Below are 26,469 nucleotides of genomic sequence, written 5' to 3' on the forward strand. Positions count from 1 at the left end.
AATGTTAAAGAAAGACCCCACTGAACGATTCAGAACATGAATAATTATATTTGTCTTGGTAAAATGTATTCTATAACATAAGGAAGTGAAATGATCACTAAATTATGTTTTCACCCACTCTGGGCAGACACATTTTAACAGGAAAATGCTTTTGTATGGCGTGCGGAAAGTTTATAAAATCGCAATATTTTTGTATGTGCAGTCTTTTCCTAAATGGCTCATGCAGATATTTAGTGTGAAATGCACAGCGGTTATAAATTACCTTTACAATCTAGAGGTTATCTGCTGCTGCCTGGTGGAGGCCAGAGGTACTACACCCACAGCCTTATTACCACGGTTACAACTACATCACCAAAATTACACATACAGCTACATCATTACATCACGACAGTTACATCACCACGGGAACATGAACAAAAACGTCACCATGGTTACATCCACATCAGGGTTGAAATCAGTAAGACCAAAGGTGTGCAACGTTAAATTCAACCGAACCTGTACTATACTGAACGACTAGAGAAAAACGTTGATTACGGTGGCCCAGAGGTAGATTGTATGGTGTTTGTTGCACGAGTTTTGTGATTTCAAAATGGTCACACCCATATTGATCAGTCCACACCCAGCAAAGGGGAGTACCTCAAAGGCTGTTGAAGAACAGTACGCACCATTTTGGGTAAACGTGTCGTTCAGTACAAATCATCACGCAGCATAACAAAATGACTGAACGCACCCCTGGAACATTCAAGTCAGTCGATATGAATATATAGGTGTGTCGCTCTGAAAGGTTAAACAACATTTTATTAATTTGAACAGGCCTTTGTTTCTTTACATCATCCTCTTCATCATAATCAGGTGCTCTGTAGCCGCATCACATGACAGACAAACTCACAGCTTTACAATAAAGAGCTCTGGACAGACAGAGTCACAGATTAACGGTTTCATCCAGAGGCGTTAGCAATCTGCAGTGATGGAGGAGACTTGATGACCAGGATCATTAGTACAGAGGGCCTCAAATCCCTTTCTATACACTACTTCCAGACACATAGGGTGCCTCATAGAGCTAAAGTAGTGCACTACATAGGGAGCCTTCAGATGGACTAGACCCTACCTGGTCTCCCAGACGTTCAGACGGACTAGACCCTTACCGCTCAAAACAAAAGTGACGTAATTAAGCACGTGTTGTAATTACTAGGATTTTGTGGTTTCACAGGCAAAAGGGATTGCTTTTGATTTAAAAAAACGCTTTATCTGCCTTCCCAATGAAAAAAATATATTTTATGGAAAAGATATGTATGATACACCATGCTGCCTTGTTGACAACATCACAGAGCTGCGCAGATTACTGTTGGATTTGAGAAGGGTCAGATTACTGTTGGATTTGAGAAGGGTCAGATTACTGTTGGATTTGAGAAGGGTCAGATTACTGTTGGATTTGAGAAGGGTCAGATTACTGTTGGATTTGAGAAGGGTCAGATTACTGTTGGATTTGAGAAGGGTCAGATTACTGTTGGTCGCTCTTATCCAGAGCGACTTGATAGGGGCAGCTCTAGCAGGGCACAAATTTGACGAACCGACTTGTTGGAAAGGTGGCAACCTATGACGGTGCCACGTTGAAAGTCACTGAGCTCTTCAGGAAGGCCAGTCTACTGACAATGTTTGTCTATGGAGATTGCATGGCTGTGTGCTCGATGTGTCAGCAATGGGTGTGGTTGAAATAGCCGAATCCACTAATTTGAAGGGGTGTCCACATACTTTTGTATATATAGTGTATGAGAACTGCTATTTAAAAACATATCCAGGCGTTAGATCTGTCACGCGTCATCTAAGGAACGATCCCAAATGGCACGCTATTCCCTGTATAGTGCACTCCTTTTGATTTGAGCCTAGCGCCCTGGTCGTGCACTATACTATAAGGAATAGGGTGCATTTGGGACGCAAAAGGAGGAAGACTTGAAGCAAGAGGGATAAACAGGGCCTAAAGTCCCACTTCTCCAGCAGGGGGCGTTTTTATGTATTTGTGTCGCTCACCAAGAAAGGAGTTTTTGTCTGGAGGTCAATGAGTGGCGAATTTCGTCGAACATGTTTTGAAATGATTAGGTCGTTACGAGTGTACTGATAGGATGAACACATCGTCACACCTGAAGAGGGAACGAGTGTACTGATATAAATAGGGCACATGGCATTCCAGCAACTTTGAGAAAAAAAAACTTTATATCAAGAGTTGTGCCTGGTCTTCACTAGTTACCACAACCATAAAGTCACAAATAAGATGGCGCCGACAGACACGGTCACCCTGTTCCTAGCTCCTAGCCAACTTCACAGTATTGTTTATTTGTGTGTTATATCTTATCTTATCTTACATTATTTTCTCAGAAGGTTTCTTGCATTATTACCTACTGCCGAAAATAACTTTTAGTTTTTTAGATCACTCACTCGCATTTCCATCACAAATAAGACTATCCTGAAATATTACTTCCTAATGTTCAGTCCCTGGACAATAAAGTAGACGAGTTCAGGGCAAGGATCTCCTTCCAGAGAGACATCAGTGACTGTAACATACTCATATTCCCCCTCAAGCTGAGACCGTGATGGCTCTCAAGGAATTACACTGGAACGACACCATTCTGTATACTTTTGGTCCTTCTTTGGACACCGTTAACTGACCTCCAGACGAGTTTCAATACAACACTCCTTCGGTCGCCTCCAACTGCTCTTAAACGCTAGTAAAACTAAATGCATGCTCTTCAACCGATCGCTGCCTGCACCCGCCCGTCCGTCTAGCATCACTACTCTGGACGGTTCTGACTTAGAATATGTGGACATCTACAAATACCTAGGTGTCTGGCTAGACTGTAAACTCTCCTTCCAGACTCACATTAAGCATCTCCAATCCAAAATTAAATCTAGAATCGGCTTCCTATTTCGCAACAAAGCACCCTTCACTCATGCTGCCAAACATACCCTCGTAAAACTGACTATCCTACCGATCCTTGACTTCGGTGATGTCATTTTAAAAAATAGCCTCCAACACTCTACTCAACAAATTGGATGCAGTCTATCACAGTGCCATCCGTTTTGTCACCAAAGCCCCAGTCCTCTATACTGTTCCAACCTGTTATGATTGTTCAATTTTCCTCTGTAGTTCCTCAAACACTTCACTATTACAATGTTATGAACTTTATTGTTTATGTTAACATGTTGGTCACATGTTTTACAGCACGTATAAGTTTTTGTACTTTTTCAGAATTGTAAATACATGTAGTAAATTTGGCATTTCCCGAAGTAGCATTTTTTATATTTTGTATAGTCTCGTTGACCAAAGCCCCATATACTACCCACCACTGTGACCTGTATGCTCTCGTTGGCTGGCCCTCGCTTCATATTCGTCGCCAAACCCACTGGCTCCAGGTCATCTATAAGTCTTTGCGAGGTAAAGCCCTGCCTTATCACAGCACATTGGTCACCATAGTAACACCCCCCCCAGCTGTGAGCTGTCAGAGCAGCTCACAGATCACTGCACCTGTACATAGCTCATCTGTAAATAGCCCATCCAACTACCTCATCCCGACACTGTTATTTATCTATTTATCTTGCTCCTTTGCACCCCAGTATCTCTACTTGCACATTGATCTTCTGCACATCGATCACTCCAGTGTTTAATTGCTATATTGTATTTACTTCACCACTATGGCCTATTTATTGCCTTACCTCCCTTATCTCACCTCACTTGCTCACATTGTATATAGACTTATTTTTCTACTGTATTATTGACTGTATGTTTGTTTTACTCCATGTGTAACTCTGTGTTGTTGTTTGTGTCGCACTGCTTTGCTTTATCTTGCCCAGGTCGCAGTTGTAAATGAGAACTTGTTCTCAACTGGCCAACCTAGTTAAATAAAGGTGAAATAAAAATAAATAAAATAAACACTGGACTTTGTACAAACTGGAAATTGCAAATCCCGAGGCCTTCTTTATTGTAGCTTCAATGAAGCAAAGCTGAGGAAAATTAAGTTTAATCAAAACATCACCTGCACTACTATTGACCATTGCTACTCCCCCTTCCAGGACGGCTACAAGTCCCTCCCACGCCCTGCCTTTGGCAAATCAGATCACGCCTCCATTCTGCTACTCCCTTCCTATAGGTAAAAACTTAAACAGGAAGTACCTGTAGTAAGGACTGTTCGACATTGGTCTGACCAATCGCAACCTAACAACATTGACGTATACACTTGGTGACTGGTTTCAATGACGTATAAACTGACTTGGTGACTGGGTTCATCAGGAAGTGCATAGAGGTTACCACTAGAAATTATCCAAAACAAATAACCGTGGAGACGGCAGCATTCGCGCAAAACTGAAAACATATGTGATAGGGTCTCCAGCCACGTCGGACACCTTACTCCCGGACCGGACAAGCTAAACACCTGTTCCCTCTTCAAGGAAAACACAGTGCCGTTGATGTGGGCCACCGAGGAGTATGAGCTCTCTTTCTCCGTGTCAGACATGAATAAGACATTTAACCCTCTTAAGGCTGCTGTCCCAGATGGCCGTATCCTCAAAGCATGTTCAGACCAGCTGGCTGGAGTGTTTACGGACATATTCAATCTCTCCCTATCCCAGTCTGTTGTCCCCACTTGCTTCAAGATGTTCACCATTGTTCCTGTACCCAAGAAAGCAAAGGTAACTGAACTAAATGACTGCCGCCCCGTAGCACTCACTTCTGTCATCATAAAACACTTTGAGAGGCTAGTTAAGGATCATATCACCTCCACCTTTACCAAACACCGTAGAGCCACAGGTAGCCTAGTGGTTAGAGCATTGGGCCAGTAACCAAAAGGTTGCTAGATCAAATCCCCGAGCTGACAAGGTAAAAATCTACAAGGCAGTAGAGGCACTGTTCCTTGGCCATCATTGTAAATAAGAAATTGTTCTTAACCGACTTGCCTAGTTAAATAAACAAACAGATCCACGGATGATGTAATCGCCATGGCACTGCCCTATCCCATCTGGACAACAGCTACACTTTATCCTGCTAACTGGTCCAAATGTCCGAACTGAATTTGGTAAAAGGTCTTTCATGTACTCTGCGCCATCGTCTTGGAACACCTTACAAAATAATTTTAAACTGGAAGAACTTGTCCCGATTGGTGTTTTTAAATCACTGATGAAGAATTTTGAGGCTGATTCCCTGACCTGTCAATGTTTTTAATTTGCTGTTTTTGATATTGTTATACTCTTGTGAATTCAATGGTTTTTACTAGATAACTTGTAGTTTTTCATGTTGTCTGTCTGTGTAATTTTTGCAATGACTTGGTGCTGCCTATCTTGGCCAGGACACTCTTGAAAAAGAGATTTTAAATCTCAATGAGCCCTTCCTGGTTAAATAAAGGTTAAAAAAAATTAAAAATTAAAAGAGGAATACCGGTCAGAATGCTTTTCATGGACTACAGCTCAGCCGTTAATGCCATAGTGACCTTCAAGCTTTAATCACTGGACACTTCAATAATGTTTACATGGTTTTACCCACTTCATTTGTATATACTGCATTCTAGTCATAGCTCATCATTTCTAACTACTGCTGTACACACCTTCTCTACTCACATATACTGTCCATAACATCTATACATACATATACAGCACCAGTCACAAGTTTGGACACACCTACTCATTCCAGGGTTTTTCTTTATTTGTAAAAATGTTCTACCTCGTAGAATAATAGTGAAGACATCAAAAATATGGAATAACACATATGGAATCATGTAGTAAACAAAAAAAAGTGTTAAATAAATAAAAATATATTTGAGATTTGAGATTCTTCAAATAGCCACCCTTTGCCTTGATGACAGCTTTGCACACTTTTGGCATTCTCTCAACCAGCTTCCTGATGTAGTCACCTGGCATGCATTTCAATTAACAGTTGTGCCTTGTTAAAAAGTCCATTTGTGGAATTTCTTTCCTTCTTAATGCGTTTGAGCCAATCAGTTGTGTTGTGACAAGGTAGGGGTGGTATACAGAAGAGAGCCCTATTTGGTAAAAGACCAAGTCCATATTATGGCAAGAACAGCTCAAATAAGCATAGAGAAACTACAGTCTATCATTACTTTAAGACATGAAGGTGAGTAAATACGGAAAATGTCAAGAGCTTTGGAAGTTTCTTCAAGTGCAGTCGCAAAAACCATCAAGCGCTATGATGAAACTGGCTCTCATGAAGACCGCCACAGGAAAGGAAGACCCAGTTTCCTCTGCTGCAGAGGATACGTTCATTAGGACTGATACCTCTGCTTCACAGAGTTCAAGTAACAGACACAACTGTTCAGAGGAGACTGAGTGAATCAGGCCTTTGTGGTCGAATTGCTGCAAAGAAACCACTACTAAAGGACACCAATAAGAAGAAGAGACTTGCTTGTGCCAAGAAACACGAGCAATGGACATTAGACCGGTGGAAATCTGTCCTTTGGTCTGAAGAGTCCAAATTTGAGATTTTTGGTTCCAACCGCCGTGTCTTTGTGAGACGCAGAGTAGGTGAACAGATGATCTCCGCATGTGTTGTTCCCACCGTGAAGCACGGAGGAGGTGTGATGGTGGTTTGCTGGTGACACTGTCAATTTATTTAGAATTCAAGGCACACATAACCAGCATGGCTACCACAGCATTCTGCAGCGATACGCCATCCCATCTGGTTAGTGGGACTATCATTTGTTTTTCAACAGGACAATGACCAAACACACCTCCAGGCTGTGTAAGGGCTATTTGACCAAGAAGGAGAGCGATGGAGTGCTGCATCAGATGACCTGGCCTCCACAATCACCCGACCTCAACCCAATTGAGATGGTGAAGAGTGAAGGGTGAAGGAAATGCAGTCAACAAGTGCTCAGCATATGTGGGAACTCCGTCAAGACTGTTGGAAAAGCATTCCAGGTGAAGCTGGTTGAGAGAATGCCAAGAGTGTGCAAAGCTGTCCAGGCAAAGGGTGGCTACTTTGAAGAATCTAAAATCTATTTTGATTTGTTTAACAGTTTTTTGGTTACTACATGACTGCATGTGTTATTTCATAGTTGTGAAATCTTCACTATTATTCTATAATGTAGAAAATAGTACAAATAAAGAAAAACCCTTGAATGAGTAGGTGTGTCCAAACTTGACTGGTACTGAATATATTCCGGACATTGCTCCTTCAAATATGTATATTTTTATTAATTATTTTTAATAGTTTGTATTAGTGTTTGTATTGTTCAGTATTACTGAGCTGTTGGAGCTAGAAACATAAGCATTTCGCTGCACCCGCGATAACATCTGCAAAATGTGTACGCAATGACCAATAACATTTTACTTGATAAACCCGCCTATTTAAAAATAGTCTGTTCTTAAAATGTGATTTTAAACCTAAGCTTAAATTTAAACTAAAAATCGAAAAACAATATACCAAATTTTGACTTTGTGGCTGTGGTAACCGTTGTGCCTGTTCTTTACACCCATGTCTGCCCTCTCATTGGCTAGAATGGTCCCACCTGATCTCCCCCCGACTGCCACTAGAGTATCCGGTCAACATAATGGCTAATCAGGCAAACAGACAGACGCTGGTCCAACAGAAGGAAAAGACAGACAGACAGTGTTACAGGTGTATACCAGGTGTTACAGTGATACAGGTGTGACAGTACAGACAGTGACAGGTGTATACCAGGTGTGACAGTACAGACAGTGACAGGTATATACCAGGTGTGACAGTACAGACAGTGACAGGTATATCTCATGGGGTTGTGGTCACGGCAGCCTGTTCCCTCAGAGTGAGTCGCTCCGCTGGCGGTTTTCAGACACACTCTTCATTCAAGCGCTGCTGCTACCAACACACACACACACACACACCCCAGCTATGAGAGATTAACAGAGAGGAAATCAAATGAAAAAAGAATTCAAAAAAAAAGAACTCGATCACGAATCGGCCTGTTGCCACGACGACACCTCAGCGGTGGGAGGATTCTGGAGGTCAGAGTTCAGACTACAGAGGTCACTACAGTTCACAGCTCAGGGGTCATCCTGGGGTCAGCACTGAGCGAGGTCCGTGATTGGGTGTTTCCACCCTCCGTCTCGCCCCCCAAAGGGCCCTGATTGGTCAGAACTGGCCTCACAGTTAACTCCGACTACCAACCGTCATCACCAAGCATGTGTGTAGTGCGCGCGTGTGAGAGAGCATGTTTCACACACACCTCAGCTGAATTAGCGGAGCATTTTTAGATCATAATAATATTCTCTTTGTTCAGTTTTTTCTCTAAATAAAAAAACAAAACCCCATTTTAATAATCATGTTGCCATATAAAGACAGACAGTTTCACTTCCCCTCAACACTCCAATCAGAAGACAAAAGCACAGCTGAGACTCCGCCTTCATACCCTTGATAGAACCGTGACACACCAACTGACGGACCGACCGCACGGTTCAGATGAGGTCAGGGGTTAGAGGTCAGGGGTGGAGCAGAGCTGTCTGTCAAACTAGAGGTCAGGGGTTAGAGGTCAGGGGTGGAGCAGAGCTGTCTGTCAAACTAGAGGTCAGGGGTTAGAGGTCAGGGGTGGAGCAGAGCTGTCTGTCAAACTAGAGGTCAGGGGTGGAGCAGAGCTGTCTGTCAAACTAGAGGTCAGGGGTTAGAGGTCAGGGGTGGAGCAGAGCTGTCTGTCAAACTAGAGGTCAGGGGTTAGAGGTCAGGGGTGGAGCAGAGCTGTCTGTCAGACTAGAGGTCAGGGGTTAGAGGTCAGGGGTGGAGCAGAGCTGTCTGTCAAACTAGAGGTCAGGGGTTAGAGGTCAGGGGTGGAGCAGAGCTGTCTGTCAAACTAACTAACTGAAATGACATTTCCCCAAGGCAATAACATACTGAACATTCATAAGAGTGTGTGTGTTTAAACCGTTTAACAGTAAAGTAACAACTGTGGCGTTTGTGTAAGTGTGTACGTCTGTAAGCGGTGTGTGTTTGGGTGTAAGCAGTAAGTGTGTGGTCTGGGCTCCTGTCCTCCAGGCTGAAGAATATTTCCGTAGGAAACAACATCTCATTGGCTCATCAGCTCAACCTATCAGCAGCCAAGGAACCAAGAGCCCCGGGATGCCGCCCCCAAAGTTCTGAGGACCGCCCCCAAACTGACACTGTGAAGGAAGGGGGTTGGGGTGTGTGTGTGCCAGGGCGGAGGGTCAGAGATCAGATGGGTGGTAGAATCCTCGTGGGGGGAGTGGTGTGTTTCCGTGGTAATGAGAGTGAAGTGCCGGTTGGCTGCAGAGGGAGGTGGGAGGGTCTAAACCTCTGCTCCCTGCAAGCCGATTCGCTCCTGGTCCTGTCAGTCAGTGCTGGGCTTCATCAGAGAGAAGGCAAATATGTTGAAGTGATCGCTGAGCTGGTGCACCTGGAGAGAGAAGAGGAGAGGAGAGGAGAGGAGAGGAGAGGAGAGGAGGAGGAGAGGAGAGGAGAGGAGAGGAGAGGAGAGGAGAGGAGAGGAGAGGAGAGGGAGGGGGTGGAGGAGAGGAGAGAGGGAGGAGGTGGAGGAGAGGAGGTGGAGGAGAGAGGGAGGAGGTGGAGGAGAGGAGAGAGGGAGGAGGTGGAGGAGAGGAGAGAGGAGAGAGGAGGTGGAGGAGAGGAGAGGAGAGGAGAGGAGAGGAGAGGAGAGGAGAGGAGAGGAGAGGAGAGGAGAGGAGAGGAGAGGAGAGGAGAGGAGAGGAGAGGAGAGGAGAGGAGAGAGGAGGTGGAGGAGAGGAGAGGAGAGGAGGTGGAGGAGAGGGGTAGGATGGAGGAGAGGATGGAGAGAGCGTGTCATTTAACTTACAATGGCTAAATCTCAAACCGAGCATTTGGCCACTGAGCCATTTATTGATTGGTCACTATGAGCTGATGTGTTCCATAGTGATCAAGTCTGCCACTGTGGGCAAAATGAAAAAATTGTTTCCTAGGTAACCATGTAACTCTGAAGCTAGCTGTGCTATGTTGCTAACTAGGTAGGTAGAGTCCTTGCTTATATATATCTGGCCATGCTAGCAAGATGTTGAAGAAGTTTAATTATATCTCACCACGATGTAACTACCGTTACCCCATACTGCCAGTACCAGCTAGCCACGTTTTTAGCTTACTAGCTAGCTAACTGGTTAGCATCGTCATTCACTAGCATAACAAATAGGCTAGCTAGCTAAATTCTCACCTTGCTTGCCATGACATCAGCTACTAGCAAGCTAATCAAACAACCTTGCTAGCTAGGATGCAGCTAGTGAGCTTTCAATAATGTGTCAATACGAGCTGGCTAGCTAAAACCCCTGCTAGCTAAAGTTAGAAGGCAATGGAGCTTCATCTGGTCTTTTAAAATGGCGGAGGGGGAAGGCTAACTGAGTATTAGTGAAAGGGGGAGATGTGTTGTGTTGGGAAACGGCTGTTTTCACCCGACTTGTCCAACTTATCACCTTTAACAGTTTAAAGAGTTTATATAATGTGTCATTACATGCCTATTTGAAGGTTTGTGTCAAATTTGAATCTGGTTTTTAGGACGGGGCTAAAGTTCAGAATTGGACAGCGGCTGTCGCGGCTTTTGAGAGTCACGATGGCTCGCAGTGATGACGCAAACAATGAATGCATTCAGTTGTACAGTTGACTAGATACCCCCCTTACCCTGTTTTAATCTGCGAGAGAAGCGCTACACCTGGTGGAGAGAGGCTGTATGGCACACGTGTTGCATAATGCCGTACGTTACGTCGTGATACGTCACAATGTAAAGTTGCTATTTTCTCTGGTTCTCGTGTCATTTCACGATTATATTAACAAAGTCTGATTTAATAAAGGTTAAAGGGTACAAGACTGTGTACATATCTGTCTGTGTTGGCAAAATCACTACATATCCACATCAAGCCGGAAAGGCTGCCCGTGGTCACAGTTCTAACACCAGTTAAATACGTCACGCTAATGACGCCGGTGGATCTCACTGAATTTGGATCTGCGTTAAATAGCAATGACATCCTTCGCCACCAAAACAACACATCATTTTCAAGTTTCTTTCCAGCTAATTTCTTTGTTATTTCTTAGTTGTATAACTAGATGACTTTTGAAGGGTGCTGTATTTATGAAGTTTGGCAATGAGGATGGAAAGTAGTTCAGCTAGCCAGCTAGTTTACCCGGAGGAAAACAAGCTCGGGCCTAGTGCAAATGTGTGCCAGCTGGGTGCACATGCAAACTCTGCTAATTCAGGAGACAGATTGTAGTTCCTATGATATCAGGAGCTGGCAGCAAAAGGTTACATTAAACAATTCAGAGACTGAAACTAATGTATCAGATTACATATTTATGGAGAGCAAATTGACATACAATCCCAAAAATCAGCTGTAACTGTCAATATCAAAATAAAGCGTAAAACGATGTTTGAGTGAACCCTGAATACAGAAATACAGACACACTCTATAGACGGGTGGACAAACAGAGCAGCAGGGAAAACACACATGTACAAATCCAACACATCATTTAGTTGGTGTTTGTTTTAGCTCTGGAAGAGCTAGTCAACGCGACAGTGGTGAAAGCGGGGCGGGGGACAGAGTTTTCTGTCATTTATCTTCATTATTAGAATTGTTTTGGGAAAACGTGGCTGGTAATAGTAGAACATTCACCACAGCTGGTCCACACATTGTTTTATTTCCCATCCTGCTCACCACTGTAGCGTGTGTGTGTGTGTGTGTGTGTGTGTGTGTGTGTGTGTGTGTGTGTGTGTGTGTGTGTGTGTGTGTGTGTGTGTGTGTGTGTGTGTGTGTGTGTGTGTGTGTGTGTGTGTGTATGTGTGTGTGTGTGTGTGTGTGTGTGTGTGTGTGTGTGTGTGTGTGTGTGTGTGTGTGTGTGTGTGTGTGTACTCACCACTGACACTCCGTAGTGTATGTGTGTGAGTATGACGATGGCCGTCCACACGTAGATCAACAGCGTCTCGTTAGCAACCAGCCCTGTAACCGCCAACAACACCACCGTCGCCATGGGAACTAACAGCCAGCTCAGCGGTTGGCAACGGGTGTTACTCATCTGGCACACGATCAGCTTACACTGCAGACACACACACACACACACACACACAGACTTAGCAGTTATGTAGTTCATATCGTTTTTAGTGGAGAGCAGGGAACTTTAAATGGGGGCCACAAAAACCTAAGCTCATCATGAGGGGCTGCTGTGGCTCGTGGGTCTGCGTACCCGTGGGTCTGCGTACCCGTGCAGTCAGAGCCGGCCCTAGCCTTTTGGCCCCCTACCTTGAGAGCCAAACATTTCAGCCACCCTCTTGGCAGCAAGTAACAAAATATACGTTTTAGAGTTCATTTCCTGCAATTCTAGACATTTTACCATGGTGTGCAGCCAAAATGTTGCAGTTTTATAACTCGTTTAAATGGAAGTCATTTTGCCGAGGTACGGAGAGTAAATGAATAGTTTACAGCTACATTTTGCATAGGGTGGTGAGAAAAGCAGCAGTTAGGAATAAGACATCTGACAGAGTGACAAGTACATTCAATTGGGGCCCCCCGGTCAGTAATTCAACCAGGATTACTACAACTTTAAATAGCTGGCAGCTAGACTTCATCGTTTATTTTATACGTAGCTGTCAGGGACTGACAGAAGAGAAAATCTGCTGATGCACAACCACATTCCAAGATGGAACCTCGTGTATTCTACTATTCTAACTCAGGATCCCAAGGGCCTGTAGACAGGAGAGGGCCTGTAGACAGGAGAGGGCCTGTAGACAGGAGAGGGCCTGTAGACAGGAGAGGGCCTGTAGACAGGAGAGGGCCTGTAGACAGGAGAGGGCCTGTAGACAGGAGAGGGCCTGTAGACAGAAGAGGGCCTGTAGACAGGAGAGGGCCTGTAGACAGGAGAGGGCCTGTAGACAGGAGAGGGCCTGTAGACAGGAGAGGGCCTGTAGACAAGAGGGCCTGGTGCAGTGTGTGTAGTTAGAGCTGGTGCATGTGTGTGACTCACTGTGACATTAGCGAAGGCTGTCCCCACCATGAGGTAGAAGACTCTGGGCTGCTGCTGGAGGATGTCGGATGGAGAGAAAATCACCCAGACAGAGGAGAGGAGGAAGAGGAGGACAGGAGAGAGGAAGGGGAGGAAGGCCTCGTACATACTGCTGTGTTTCAGAGTGTTACTACGAGACGCCCTGAGAGAGAGAGGCGGAGATGAGAGAGAGAGGGGGAGATGAAAGAGACGGTTACCTCTAAAGCCCTGTCACGATCAAGTAAATTGGTAGTTTAGTTTACTAGGATCCCCTGTTAGCAAATGGTTAGTTCTAAACTAACAGCTAACGGGGGAACTAACAGCTAACGGGGGAACTAACAGCTAACGGGGGACTAACAGCTAACGGGGGACTAACAGCTAACGGGGGACTAACAGCTAACGGGGGACTAACAGCTAACGGGGGAACTAACAGCTAACGGGGGAACTAACAGCTAACGGGGGAACTAACAGCTAACGGGGGAACTAACAGCTAACGGGGGACTAACAGCTAACGGGGGAACTAACAGCTAACGGGGGAACTAACAGCTATCGGGGGAACTGACAGCTAACGGGGGAACTAACAGCTATCGGGGGAACTGACAGCTAACGGGGGACTGACAGCTAACGGGGGACTAACAGCTAATGGGGGATCCTAGTAATCTAAACTAACAGCTAACGGGGGATCCTAGTAATCTAAACTAACAACTAACGGGGGATCCTAGTAATCTAAACTAACAACTAACGGGGATCCTAGTAATCTAAACTAACAGCTAACGGGGATCCTAGTAATCTAAACTAACAACTAACGGGGATCCTAGTAATCTAAACTAACAGCTAACGGGGGATTCTAGTAATCTAAACTAACAGCTAACGGGGGATCCTAGTAATCTAAACTAACAACTAACGGGGGATCCTAGTAATCTAAACTAACAGCTAACGGGGATCCTAGTAATCTAAACTAACAGCTAACGGGGGATCCTAGTAATCTAAACTAACAGCTAACGGGGGATCCTAGTAATCTAAACTAACAGCTAACGGGGGATCCTAGTAATCTAAACTAACAGCTAACGGGGGATCCTAGTAATCTAAACTAACAGCTAACGGGGGATCCTAGTAATCTAAACTAACAGCTAACGGGGGATCCTAGTAATCTAAACTAACAGCTAACGGGGGATCCTAGTAATCTAAACTAACAGCTAACGGGGGATCCTAGTAATCTAAACTAACAACTAACGCGGGATCCTAGTAATCTAAACTAACAGCTAACGGGGGATCCTAGTAAACTAAACTAACAGCTAACGGGGGATCCTAGTAATCTAAACTAACAGCAGCTAACGGGGGATCCTAGTAATCTAAACTAACAGCAGCTAACGGGGGAACTAACAGCTAACGGGGGATCCTAGTAATCTAAACTAACAGCTAACGGGGGATCCTAGTAATCTAAACTAACAGCTAACGGGGGATCCTAGTAATCTAAACTAACAACTAACGGGGGATCCTAGTAATCTAAACTAACAGCTAACGGGGGATCCTAGTAATCTAAACTAACAGCTAACGGGGGATCCTAGTAATCTAAACTAACAACTAACGGGGGATCCTAGTAATCTAAACTAACAGCTAACGGGGGATCCTAGTAATCTAAACTAACAGCTAACGGGGGATCCTAGTAATCTAAACTAAAAACTAACGGGGGATCCTAGTAAACTAAACTAACAACTAATGGGGGATCCTAGTAATCTAAACTAACAGCTAACGGGGGATCCTAGTAATCTAAACTAACAGCTAACGGGGGATCCTAGTAATCTAAACTAACAGCTAACGGGGGATCCTAGTAATCTAAACTAACAGCTAACGGGGATCCTAGTAATCTAAACTAACAGCTAACGGGGGATCCTAGTAATCTAAACTAACAACTAACGGGGGATCCTAGTAATCTAAACTAACAGCTAACGGGGGATCCTAGTAATCTAAACTAACAGCTAACGGGGGATCCTAGTAATCTAAACTAACAGCTAACGGGGGATCCTAGTAATCTAAACTAACAGCTAACGGGGGATCCTAGTAATCTAAACTAACAACTAACGGGGGATCCTAGTAATCTAAACTAACAGCTAACGGGGGATCCTAGTAATCTAAACTAACAGCTAACGGGGGATCCTAGTAATCTAAACTAACAACTAACGGGGGATCCTAGTAAACTAAACTAACAACTAACGGGGGATCCTAGTAATCTAAACTAACAGCTAACGGGGGATCCTAGTAATCTAAACTAACAGCTAACGGGGGATCCTAGTAAACTAAACGAACAGCTAATGGGGGTTACTAGTAAACTAAACTAACAACTAATGGGGGTTACTAGTAAACTAAACTAAGAAAAGCTGACGGGGATCCTAGTGAGAGCTAAATTAGGTTGCTAGGTTACCGCACCGTAGCTAAACCAACTTGACATGTTGAGTCTGAAGGAGAACGGAGTTCACTAAAGTGAAATCTATTAGAGCAAAACACTAAGCTAAGAGTTGGAAGATACTATAAAACAAAGTAACAGTTAATGTACCTTAAGTAACAACTGTTTACATGTTGAGTCTGTGAAGGAAAAATGTCTATAACAGTTAGTAAGCTAAGAGCTGTAACTTACTTGAAGACGTTGTAGAGGCTCATGGGAAGGGTCACAGTGAACGAACAACCTGGTGGTGACACCACGGACAACCAATCAGAACACAACACAAATTTACATAACATCAGAACCAATCACACTGCACGGTGCACGAAACTGTCCAATCCCAGCTCAGACAGCAGTAATCTGACCAACGGGAGCTCACCGAGGATCATGAAAGTGAAGAGGTCTCGGTAGTGGAAGTTCCACCAGATTGGTTCATACCACGTCTCCACGCCAACCATCGCTGTGAAGATGTACACTATAGAGATGGTCTGAGAGAGAGAGAGAGAGAGAGAGAGAGAGAGAGAGAGAGAGAGAGAGAGAGAGAGAGAGAGAGAGAGAGAGAGGGAGAGAGAGAGGGAGAGAGAGAGAGAGAGAGAGAGAGGTGGGTCACGATCAGATGAGCTCCTGCATTTTTCAGCATTTTCTTTAAAAAAGATAAATTTAGAGTTAGATAAACTTGGATTTTTTGTCAGGAACCCATACAGGATGCTACCCTCTACAACATAACCTTCACTTCAAATCAAAACTCAAAACCTACAACCTGATTTTGGACAGATTTACGGAATCACCTGGAAGGTTCACATCTACCAAGGATTAATTATTATATTCAGCAAATCCTCTGGAAAACAACAGAAACCTGAGAACACCACCCAACCTGGAACTGAGTGAGTAATGTTTAGTCTGAAACTATATTTGATTTCCAAAAGCCAAGAAGAAAAATACATGACACTACTTTATAAGGACTGAATAGTAATATAATTCTGCCAAGCTTGATACAGCTTCAACTAGCACTTAAGTGTCAAGTGAGAGGTGTCAAAGCCCATTAGCCCAACAATGGCAGGAGAGTCGAATAGTCTACCCCAACCAAATGGAGAGGCCTTAGAAGCTCCCTCCTGCTGTTCAGAGGTAATTAAAATACAGTACCCTGTGCATGTAAAAAATGACAAGACAAGAAAAGATCACAAAATGAAGCTCCTTATGGAAAATCAAGAGACACTTTTTGCTGACTATTACAAAAATGGGAACATCAGCAACCTTATCTTCCACACAAACCATCCAGTGGCATGGCACAGTGCTATATTAGCACACTACCCCTCTGTTAAGAGAGGGGGGGTTAACGAGGGGTGGAAACTCAGGATTCTTGACAATGAGGACGAGGAGTCAGCTAATATAAATCTCTATAAGTCTGGAACAGTATTGGTACAGGGCAACCACAAACAGTTTCAGCTGGACTTTCACCAAATCAAAGAATTAGCCCAGCAGGAGAAGCTCTCCCTTGATAAAGATACCCCCACCCCAAGTGGGTCAGACCAAACCTCTTCACCATATAACCCCACAGACGAGCAACCCTCAGCAGACAGTCAACCTCCCAGTACAGAGTACTTCTCCCTCATTGAAATGAAGGATAAATTCACCCAGCTGGAGGTAAGGCAGGTGGAGCTGGAACAGCAGGTGATCACACTCCAGTCAGCACAGACCCAGACAACAGTCCAGCACAACAACACCCCCTTAACCAGACCTGGAGAGCTGGTCTGGTTAAGGGGGTGTGGTGGACAGTGGTGTGACAACATCAACAGGAGAAAGAGCAGGAGCAGGAGAAGAACAGAGCACTAGAGGAGAGGATCAGACTACAGGAGGAGAGGGAGAGGGGGATGGAGGAGAGGATCAGACTACAGGAGGAGAGGGAGAAGGGGATGGAGGAGAGGATCAGACTACAGGAGGAGAGGGAGAAGGGGATGGAGGAGAGGATCAGACTGCTGGAGGAGAGGTTGAGGGGGATGGCATGTGACAGAGAACAACCCACTAGGGAGGTGGCCATCCCCACAGAGACGCCAGCAGAACAGCCCATCTCAGCACCCGACAAAAGTCTCGACACCACAGCAGAACAGTCCACACCAGACCCTGACCATAGAAACGACATCACAACAGAACAGACAAAGAAAAACCCCAAGCCCAGCAGCTCTCACCCCCTCTGAGCACCCCCCCTGTCAGCCACCCTGATAGCCCTCCTGACAACCCCCCCACACCCACTGAGGACAAACACAAGACACAGATTGTCCTTCTTATGGACTCAAATGGGAAATTTTAGAAGAAAAAAAACTTTTTCCCAAACACAGTGTGTCTAAACTCTGGTGTCCAAACACCCAGCGCGCCCTAGACCTTCTGTCTGAGGACAAACTAGGCTCACCTAGCCACATAATAATACACACAGGCACAAACGACCTGAGAGCACAGCAGGAAAGGGTGGCCACAGCACTGAAGGGAGTGATTGAAAAAGCTTCTTCTACTTTCCCCAATGCACAAGTGGTTATATCCACCCTGCTACCACAAAAAGACTTCCATACAGCGGGTAAATACAAGTATTTCCTGTGACTGTGCCTCAAAACCTGTTGTTTTCCTGGCCCACCACTCCAGCCTGGACCAGCCTTTATGACCAGGTCCACCTCTACAAGGCAGCAGGGCCCACCTTAATGACCAGGTCCACCTCTACAAGGCTGCAGAGCCCACCTTAATGACCAGGTCCACCTCTACAAGGCAGCAGGGCCCACCTTAATGACCAGGTCCACCTCTACAAGGCTGCAGAGCCCACCTTAATGACCAGGTCCACCTCTACAAGGCAGCAGGGCCCACCTTTATGACCAGGTCCACCTCTACAAGGCTGCAGAGCCCACCTTAATGACCAGGTCCACCTCTACAAGGCAGCAGGGCCCACCTTAATGACCAGGTCCACCTCTACAAGGCTGCAGAGCCCACCTTAATGACCAGGTCCACCTCTACAAGGCAGCAGGGCCCACCTTAATGACCAGGTCCACCTCTACAAGGCAGCAGTGCCCACCTTAATGACCAGGTCCACCTCTACAAGGCAGCAGGGCCCACCTTTATGACCAGGTCCACCTCTACAAGGCTGCAGAGCCCACCTTAATGACCAGGTCCACCTCTACAAGGCAGCAGGGCCCACCTTAATGACCAGGTCCACCTCTACAAGGCAGCAGTGCCCACCTTTATGACCAGGTCCACCTCTACAAGGCAGCAGAGCCCACCTTAATGACCAGGTCCACCTCTACAAGGCAGCAGTGCCCACCTTCACCCAGACTCTAAAGGACATCGTCCTCAACCGCAGCCCCAACACTTCACACAGGAGCAACAGATCAATAGACACCCCGCCCAGACCTGCGGGACCCCCACCCCGCCCAGACCTGCGGGACCCCCCCACTGGACCTACCCATAGAGGACACACGCCTACATCCAGACCACAACACCACCAGCCACACACACCCCCACCCCAACCAATCAACAGGCCCCCTAACTCAACCATGCCAACACACAATTTAGGCCCCCTGAGATCAGACATATGCCCCTTCTTCCCACCCCCGCAAAGAGGGCCTCAACATGAAAGTCACACATACGCCCAGGCCGTGTGCAGGCAAACAGACCCAACCCCCACTCTTACACTAGCCCAGGCCAATGGAATGTACCAGATGCTCAGCAGGCTCTGCTCACACCTACTGGCCTGAGGCCAAACCACACGACCAACAACAGAGACTTTATGGAACACAAAGCCTTCACCATCTCATCCTGGAATATCCAAGGCCTGAGGTCATCTGCCTTTGGACTAAAGAGCAGGAACATGGACTTCATCAAAGAAATCAGAAATACAGACATTGTCATCCTACAAGAAACCTGGTATAGAGGAGACAGACCCACTGGTTGCCCTCTAGGTTACAGAGAGCTGGTAGTCCCATCCACCACACTACCAGGTGGGTGGTATAGAGGAGACGGACCCACTGGTTGTCCTCTAGGTTACAGAGAGCTGGTAGTCCCATCCACCACACTACCAGGTGGGTGGTATAGAGGAGACAGACCCACTGGTTGTCCTCTAGGTTACAGAGAGCTGGTAGTCCCATCCACCACACTACCAGGTGGGTGGTATAGAGGAGACGGACCCACTGGTTGCCCTCTAGGTTACAGAGAGCTGGTAGTCCCATCCACCACACTACCAGGTGGGTGGTATAGAGGAGACGGACCCACTGGTTGTCCTCTAGGTTACAGAGAGCTGGTAGTCCCATCCACCACACTACCAGGTGGGTGGTATAGAGGAGATGGACCCACTGGTTGCCCTCTAGGTTACAGAGAGCTGGTAGTCCCATCCACCACACTACCAGGTGGGTGGTATAGAGGAGACGGACCCACTGGTTGTCCTCTAGGTTACAGAGAGCTGGTAGTCCCATCCACCACACTACCAGGTGGGTGGTATAGAGGAGACAGACCCACTGGTTGCCCTCTAGGTTACAGAGAGCTGGTAGTCCCATCCACCACACTACCAGGTGGGTGGTATAGAGGAGACGGACCCACTGGTTGTTCTCTAGGTTACAGAGAGCTGGTAGTCCCATCCACCACACTACCAGGTGGGTGGTATAGAGGAGACGGACCCACTGGTTGCCCTCTAGGTTACTGAGAGCTGGTAGTCCCATCCACCACACTACCAGGTGGGTGGTATAGAGGAGACGGACCCACTGGTTGCCCTCTAGGTTACAGAGAGCTGGTAGTCCCATCCACCACACTACCAGGTGGGTGGTATAGAGGAGATGGACCCACTAGTTGCCCTCTAGGTTACAGAGAGCTGGTAGTCCCATCCACCACACTACCAGGTGGGTGGTATAGAGGAGATGGACCCACTGGTTGCCCTCTAGGTTACAGAGAGCTGGTAGTCCCATCCACCACACTACCAGGTGGGTGGTATAGAGGAGACGGACACACGGGTTGTTCTCTAGGTTACAGAGAGCTGGTAGTCCCATCCACCACACTACCAGGTGGGTGGTATAGAGGAGACAGGCCCACTGGTTGCCCTCTAGGTTACAGAGAGCTGGTAGTCCCATCCACCACACTACCAGGTGGGTGGTATAGAGGAGACGGACCCACTGGTTGCCCTCTAGGTTACAGAGAGCTGGTAGTCCCATCCACCAAACTACCAGGTGGGTGGTATAGAGGAGACGGACCCACTGGTTGTTCTCTAGGTTACAGAGAGCTGGTAGTCCCATCCACCACACTACCAGGTGGGTGGTATAGAGGAGACGGACCCACTGGTTGCCCTCTAGGTTACAGAGAGCTGGTAGTCCCATCCACCACACTACCAGGTGGGTGGTATAGAGGAGATGGACCCACTGGTTGCCCTCTAGGTTACAGAGAGCTGGTAGTCCCATCCACCACACTACCAGGTGTGAAACAGGGAAGGGACTAAGGGGTATGCTAATTTGGTATAGAGCAGACCTAACTCACTCTATTAAATTAATCAAACAGGAACATTTTACATCTGGCTAGAAATGAATAAGGAAATGATCTCAACAGAGAAAAATGTACTCCTGTGTGCTACTTATATCCCCCACTAGAATCCCCATATTTTAATGAAGACAGCTTCTCCATCCTGGAGGGGGAAATCAACCATTTCCAGGCCCAGGGACATGTCTAGTCTGTGGCAACTAAATGTGAAAACTGGACAAGAACCTGACACCCTCAGCACACAGGGGGACAAACACCTACCTGGAGGTGACAGCATTCCCTCCCCCATATGCCCCCCTAGGCACAACTATGACAACATAACCAACAAAAACGGGTCACAACTCCTACAGCTCTGTCACACGCTGGGCATGTACATAGTCAATGGTAGGCTTCAAGAGGACTCCTATGGTAGGTACAGCTATTGCTCAGCAACACAATTAGACCCAACCAAATCATGAGAAAACAAAAAGATAATTACTTGACACATTGGAAAGAATTTTCTAAGAAAACAGAGCAAACTAGAATGCTATTTGGCCCTAAACAGAGAGTACACAGTGACAGAATACCTGACCACTGTGACTGACCCAAACTTAAGGAAAGCTTTGACTATGTACAGACTCAGTGAGCATAGCCTTGCTATTGAGAAAGGCCGCCGTAGGCAGACATGGCTCTCAAGAGAAGACTGGCTATGTGCTCACTGCCCACAAAATGAGGTGGAAACTGAGCTGCACTTCCTAACCTCCTGCCAAATGTATGACCATATTAGAGACACATATTTCCCTCATATTACACAGACTCACAAAGAATTAGAAAACAAACCCAATTTTGATAAACTCCCATATCTACTGGGTGAAATACCACAGTCTGCCATCACAGCAGCAAGATCTGTGACCTGTTGCCACAAGAAAAGGGCAACTAGTGAAGAACAAACACCATTGTAAATACAACCCATATTTATGTTTATTTATTTTCCCTTTTGTACTTGAACTATTTGTACATCGTTACAACACTGTATATAGACAATGACATTTAATGTCTTTATTCTTTTGGAACTTCTGTGAGTGTAATGTTTAATGTTCATTTATATTGTTTATTTCACTTTTGTATATTATCTACATCACTTGCTTTGGCGATGTAAACACATGTTTCCCAATAAAGCCCCTTGAATTGAATTGAGAGAGAAAGAGACAGACAGAACGATGAGGTGTCTCCTACTCACCACTTGGCTGATGTCATAGCCCCAGGGCAGGAAGAGGATTCCTGTGTTGTATTTCTCCCAGTGAGACAGGATGAATGAGAATAGGACCACCCACAGGATGTAGTACAACGTAGCCACGCCCACACCGCTCGGGCCACGCCCAAATATGGAGTAGACGGTGGCCACGAAGAACACACAGGCCCAGCTGTCCAGGCCATGGTCAAACAGCTCCCCCAGTGGTGTGGAGGAGTTAGTACGCCTCGCCTGCTTACCATCCACACCGTCTATCACAGAGAGAGACAGAAAAACAGAGAGAGAGACAGAGAGAGAGACAGAGAGAGAGACAGAGAGAGAGACAGAGAGAGAGACAGAGAGAGACAGAGAGAGAGACAGAGAGAGAGACAGAGACAGAGAGACAGAGAAACAGAGAGACAGAGACAGAGAGAGAGACACACAGAGAGAAAGCGAGAGAGACAGAGAGAGAGCGAGAGAGACAGAGACAGAGAGACACAGAGAGAGAGCGAGAGAGACAGAAAGAGAGCGAGAGAGACAGAGACAGAGAGAGAGAGAGAGACAGAGAGAGCGACAGTCAGAGAGAGACAGAGAGAGAGAGAGACAGAGAGAGCGACAGTCAGAGAGAGACAGACAGAGAGAGTTAATTAATGGACAGTGCAGTAGGGCTGTCCCCAACCAACCAATCTTGGTCAACCGAGAGTCGTCAGTTTTGGTCGATATTTAAAAAAGGTGTATTTTTCCATATATAGACATCCTATGTGTTTTAATTAAATCAACTATATTCACTGAGCTGGTCTGATGCTTTAAGCACTATTTGATGAAATAATTAAAAGACACAGAAATGACTAGAGGGAGTGCGATTTCATTGTGCCGGGATCAGATTTGCTGCGCCATGTTAAAAAAAATGACAGCGAGTGACTGACTAGCACCCGTTGAGCGAGACATGGCATGGTGGTTCTACACTAAGTCTACCAATGATAATGACATGGTGGTTCTATACTAAGTCTACTAATGATAATGACATGGTGGTTCTATACTAAGTCTACTAATGATAATGACATGGTGGTTCTATACTAAGTCTACTAATGATAATGACCTGGTGGTTCTATACTAAGTCTACTAATGATAATGACATGGTGGTTCTACACTAAGTCTACTAATGATAATGACATGGTGGTTCTATACTAAGTCTACCAATGATAATGACCTGGTGGTTCTATACTAAGTCTACTAATGATAATGACATGGTGGTTCTATACTAACTCTACTAATGATAATGACCTGGTGGTTCTATACTAAGTCTACTAATGATAATGACCTGGTGGTTCTATACTAAGTCTACTAATGATAATGACCTGGTGGTTCTATACTAACTCTACTTATGATAATGACATGGTGGTTCTATACTAAGTCTACTAATGATAATGACCTGGTGGTTCTATACTAACTCTACTTATGATAATGACATGGTGGTTCTATACTAAGTCTACTAATGATAATGACATGGTGGTTCTATACTAAGTCTACTAATGATAATGACCTGGTGGTTCTATACTAAGTCTACTAATGATAATGACATGGTGGTTCTATACTAAGTCTACTAATGATAATGACCTGGTGGTTCTATACTAAGTCTACTAATGATAATGACCTGGTGGTTCTATACTAAGTCTACTAATGATAATGACCTGGTGGTTCTATACTAAGTCTACTAATGATAATGACCTGGTGGTTCTATACTAAGTCTACTAATGATAATGACATGGTGGTTCTATACTAAGTCTACTAATGATAATGACCTGGTGGTTCTATACTAACTCTACTTATGATAATGACATGGTGGTTCTATACTAAGTCTAATGATAATGACCTGGTGGTTCTATACTAACTCTACTTATGATAATGACATGGTGGTTCTATACTAAGTCTACTTATGATAATGACATGGTGGTTCTATACTAAGTCTACTAATGATAATGACCTGGTGGTTCTATACTAAGTCTACTAATGATAATGACCTGGTGGTTATATACTAAGTCTACTAATAATAATGACATGGTGGTTCTATACTAAGTCTACTAATGATAATGACCTGGTGGTTCTATACTAAGTCTACTAATGATAATGACATGGTGGTTCTATACTAAGTCTACTAATGATAATGACATGGTGGTTCTATACTAAGTCTACTAATGATAATGACATGGTGGTTCTATACTAAGTCTACTAATGATAATGACCTGGTGGTTCTATACTAAGTCTACTAATGATAATGACATGGTGGTTCTATACTAAGTCTACTAATAATAATGACATGGTGGTTCTATACTAAGTCTACTTATGATAATGACCTGGTGGTTCTATACTAAGTCTACTAATGATAATGACATGGTGGTTCTATACTAAGTCTACTAATGATAATGACCTGGTGGTTCTATACTAAGTCTACTAATGATAATGACATGGTGGTTCTATACTAAGTCTACTAATGATAATGACATGGTGGTTCTATACTAAGTCTACTAATGATAATGACATGGTGGTTCTATACTAGGTCTACTTATGATAATGACATGGTGGTTCTATACTAAGTCTATTAATGATAATGACATGGTGGTTCTATACTAAGTCTACTAATGATAATGACCTGGTGGTTCTATACTAAGTCTACTAATGATAATGACATGGTGGTTCTATACTAAGTCTACTAATGATAATGACATGGTGGTTCTATACTAAGTCTACTAATGATAATGACCTGGTGGTTCTATACTAAGTCTACTAATGATAATGACATGGTGGCTATATACTAAGTCTACTAATGATAATGACATGGTGGTTCTATACTAAGTCTACTAATGATAATGACATGGTGGTTCTATACTAAGTCTACTAATGATAATGACATGGTGGTTCTATACTAAGTCTACTAATGATAATGACCTGGTGGTTCTACACTAAGTCTACTTATGATAATGACATGGTGGTTCTATACTAAGTCTACTAATGATAATGACATGGTGGTTCTATACTAAGTCTACTAATGATAATGACATGGTGGTTCTATACTAAGTCTACTAATGATAATGACATGGTGGTTCTATACTAAGTCTACTAATGATAATGACATGGTGGTTCTATACTAAGTCTACTAATGATAATGACATGGTGGTTCTATACTAAGTCTACTAATGATAATGACCTGGTGGTTCTATACTAAGTCTACTAATGATACTGACATGGTGGTTCTATACTAAGTCTACTAATGATAATGACATGGTGGTTCTATACTAAGTCTACTAATGATAATGACATGGTGGTTCTATACTAAGTCTACTAATGATAATGACATGGTGGTTCTATACTAAGTCTACTAATGATAATGACATGGTGGTTCTATACTAAGTCTACTAATGATAATGACATGGTGGTTCTATACTAAGTCTACTAATGATAATGACATGGTGGTTCTATACTAAGTCTACTAATGATAATGACCTGGTGGTTCTATACTAAGTCTACTAATGATAATGACCTGGTGGTTCTATACTAAGTCTACTAATGATAATGACATTACTTATTATAATGATGACCACAATAATAATGGTAATAATGAAGGAGATGAGGAAAAAGGAGGGTTAATATTATTAGAAATATGATTTGTCTGACTACTTGGAACAGTAATGAAATGATAAATAATAGCAGAGGCTGTTCTAAGGAAACAACGTGTACAGACATGAGTACAGCACAGCAAAGAATAAAAACAGACACATTTGTGAAATTGTTTATCTGAAATGTTGTGGTTGCATGAGGCTTAGTGTTCACAGAAATCAGTAGGATATTAACCAAACAGGCAACAGTAAATAAATAAATAAATAGATACGCAACAAGTTTAAAATCTTTGATGGATTTCACATGAATGAGCAGGGGTGCAGCCACTTGGCAGCCGGGCCCAACCACGGCGGAGCCGGGCCCAACCACGGCGGAGCCGGGCCAAGTCAATCAGACTTCTGACGATCCAGCAGGGGAAGAAACCGGATGTAGAGGTCCAGGACTGGGATGGTAGCTGAGGTTGTGAGAAATCCCACTACGCCCTCCAATGAACAGGCAAAGCGTCAATACAGGACTAAGATTGAATCGTACTACACCGGCTCTGACGCTCGCCAGATGTGGAAGGGCTTGCAAATTAAGAACCATGTGAGTAAGACCTTTAAACAGGTCAACATTCACAAGGACGCTGAGCCACAGGGATTACCAGGACGTGTACGGTCGTGGCAATTTCCTGTAAAGCCCATATTATTAAAGATGGAGTTTAAGTATAACTCTGACTGGTGTGTGGTT

General features: G+C 44.6%; 1 protein-coding gene across 1 annotated transcript in view; it reads right to left on the reverse strand.

Annotated features, from left to right (window-relative positions):
- Positions 1–780: 780 nt before the first annotated feature.
- Positions 781–26,469, reverse strand: part of selenoi (selenoprotein I) — a 58,387-nt gene continuing 32,698 nt past the window's right edge. The window contains exons 5-10 of the mRNA XM_071369280.1: positions 22,135–22,397; positions 15,799–15,907; positions 15,615–15,663; positions 12,962–13,142; positions 11,858–12,037; positions 781–9,383 (exon numbers count right to left, since the gene is read on the reverse strand). Coding sequence (XP_071225381.1) covers positions 9,276–9,383; positions 11,858–12,037; positions 12,962–13,142; positions 15,615–15,663; positions 15,799–15,907; positions 22,135–22,397 — 890 coding nt within the window. The 3' untranslated portion in view covers positions 781–9,275. The remainder of the gene's footprint in view (positions 9,384–11,857; positions 12,038–12,961; positions 13,143–15,614; positions 15,664–15,798; positions 15,908–22,134; positions 22,398–26,469) is intronic.

The sequence above is a fragment of the Salvelinus alpinus genome, chromosome 27 (assembly GCF_045679555.1).
Source record: "Salvelinus alpinus chromosome 27, SLU_Salpinus.1, whole genome shotgun sequence".
Classification (NCBI taxonomy): domain Eukaryota; kingdom Metazoa; phylum Chordata; class Actinopteri; order Salmoniformes; family Salmonidae; genus Salvelinus; species Salvelinus alpinus.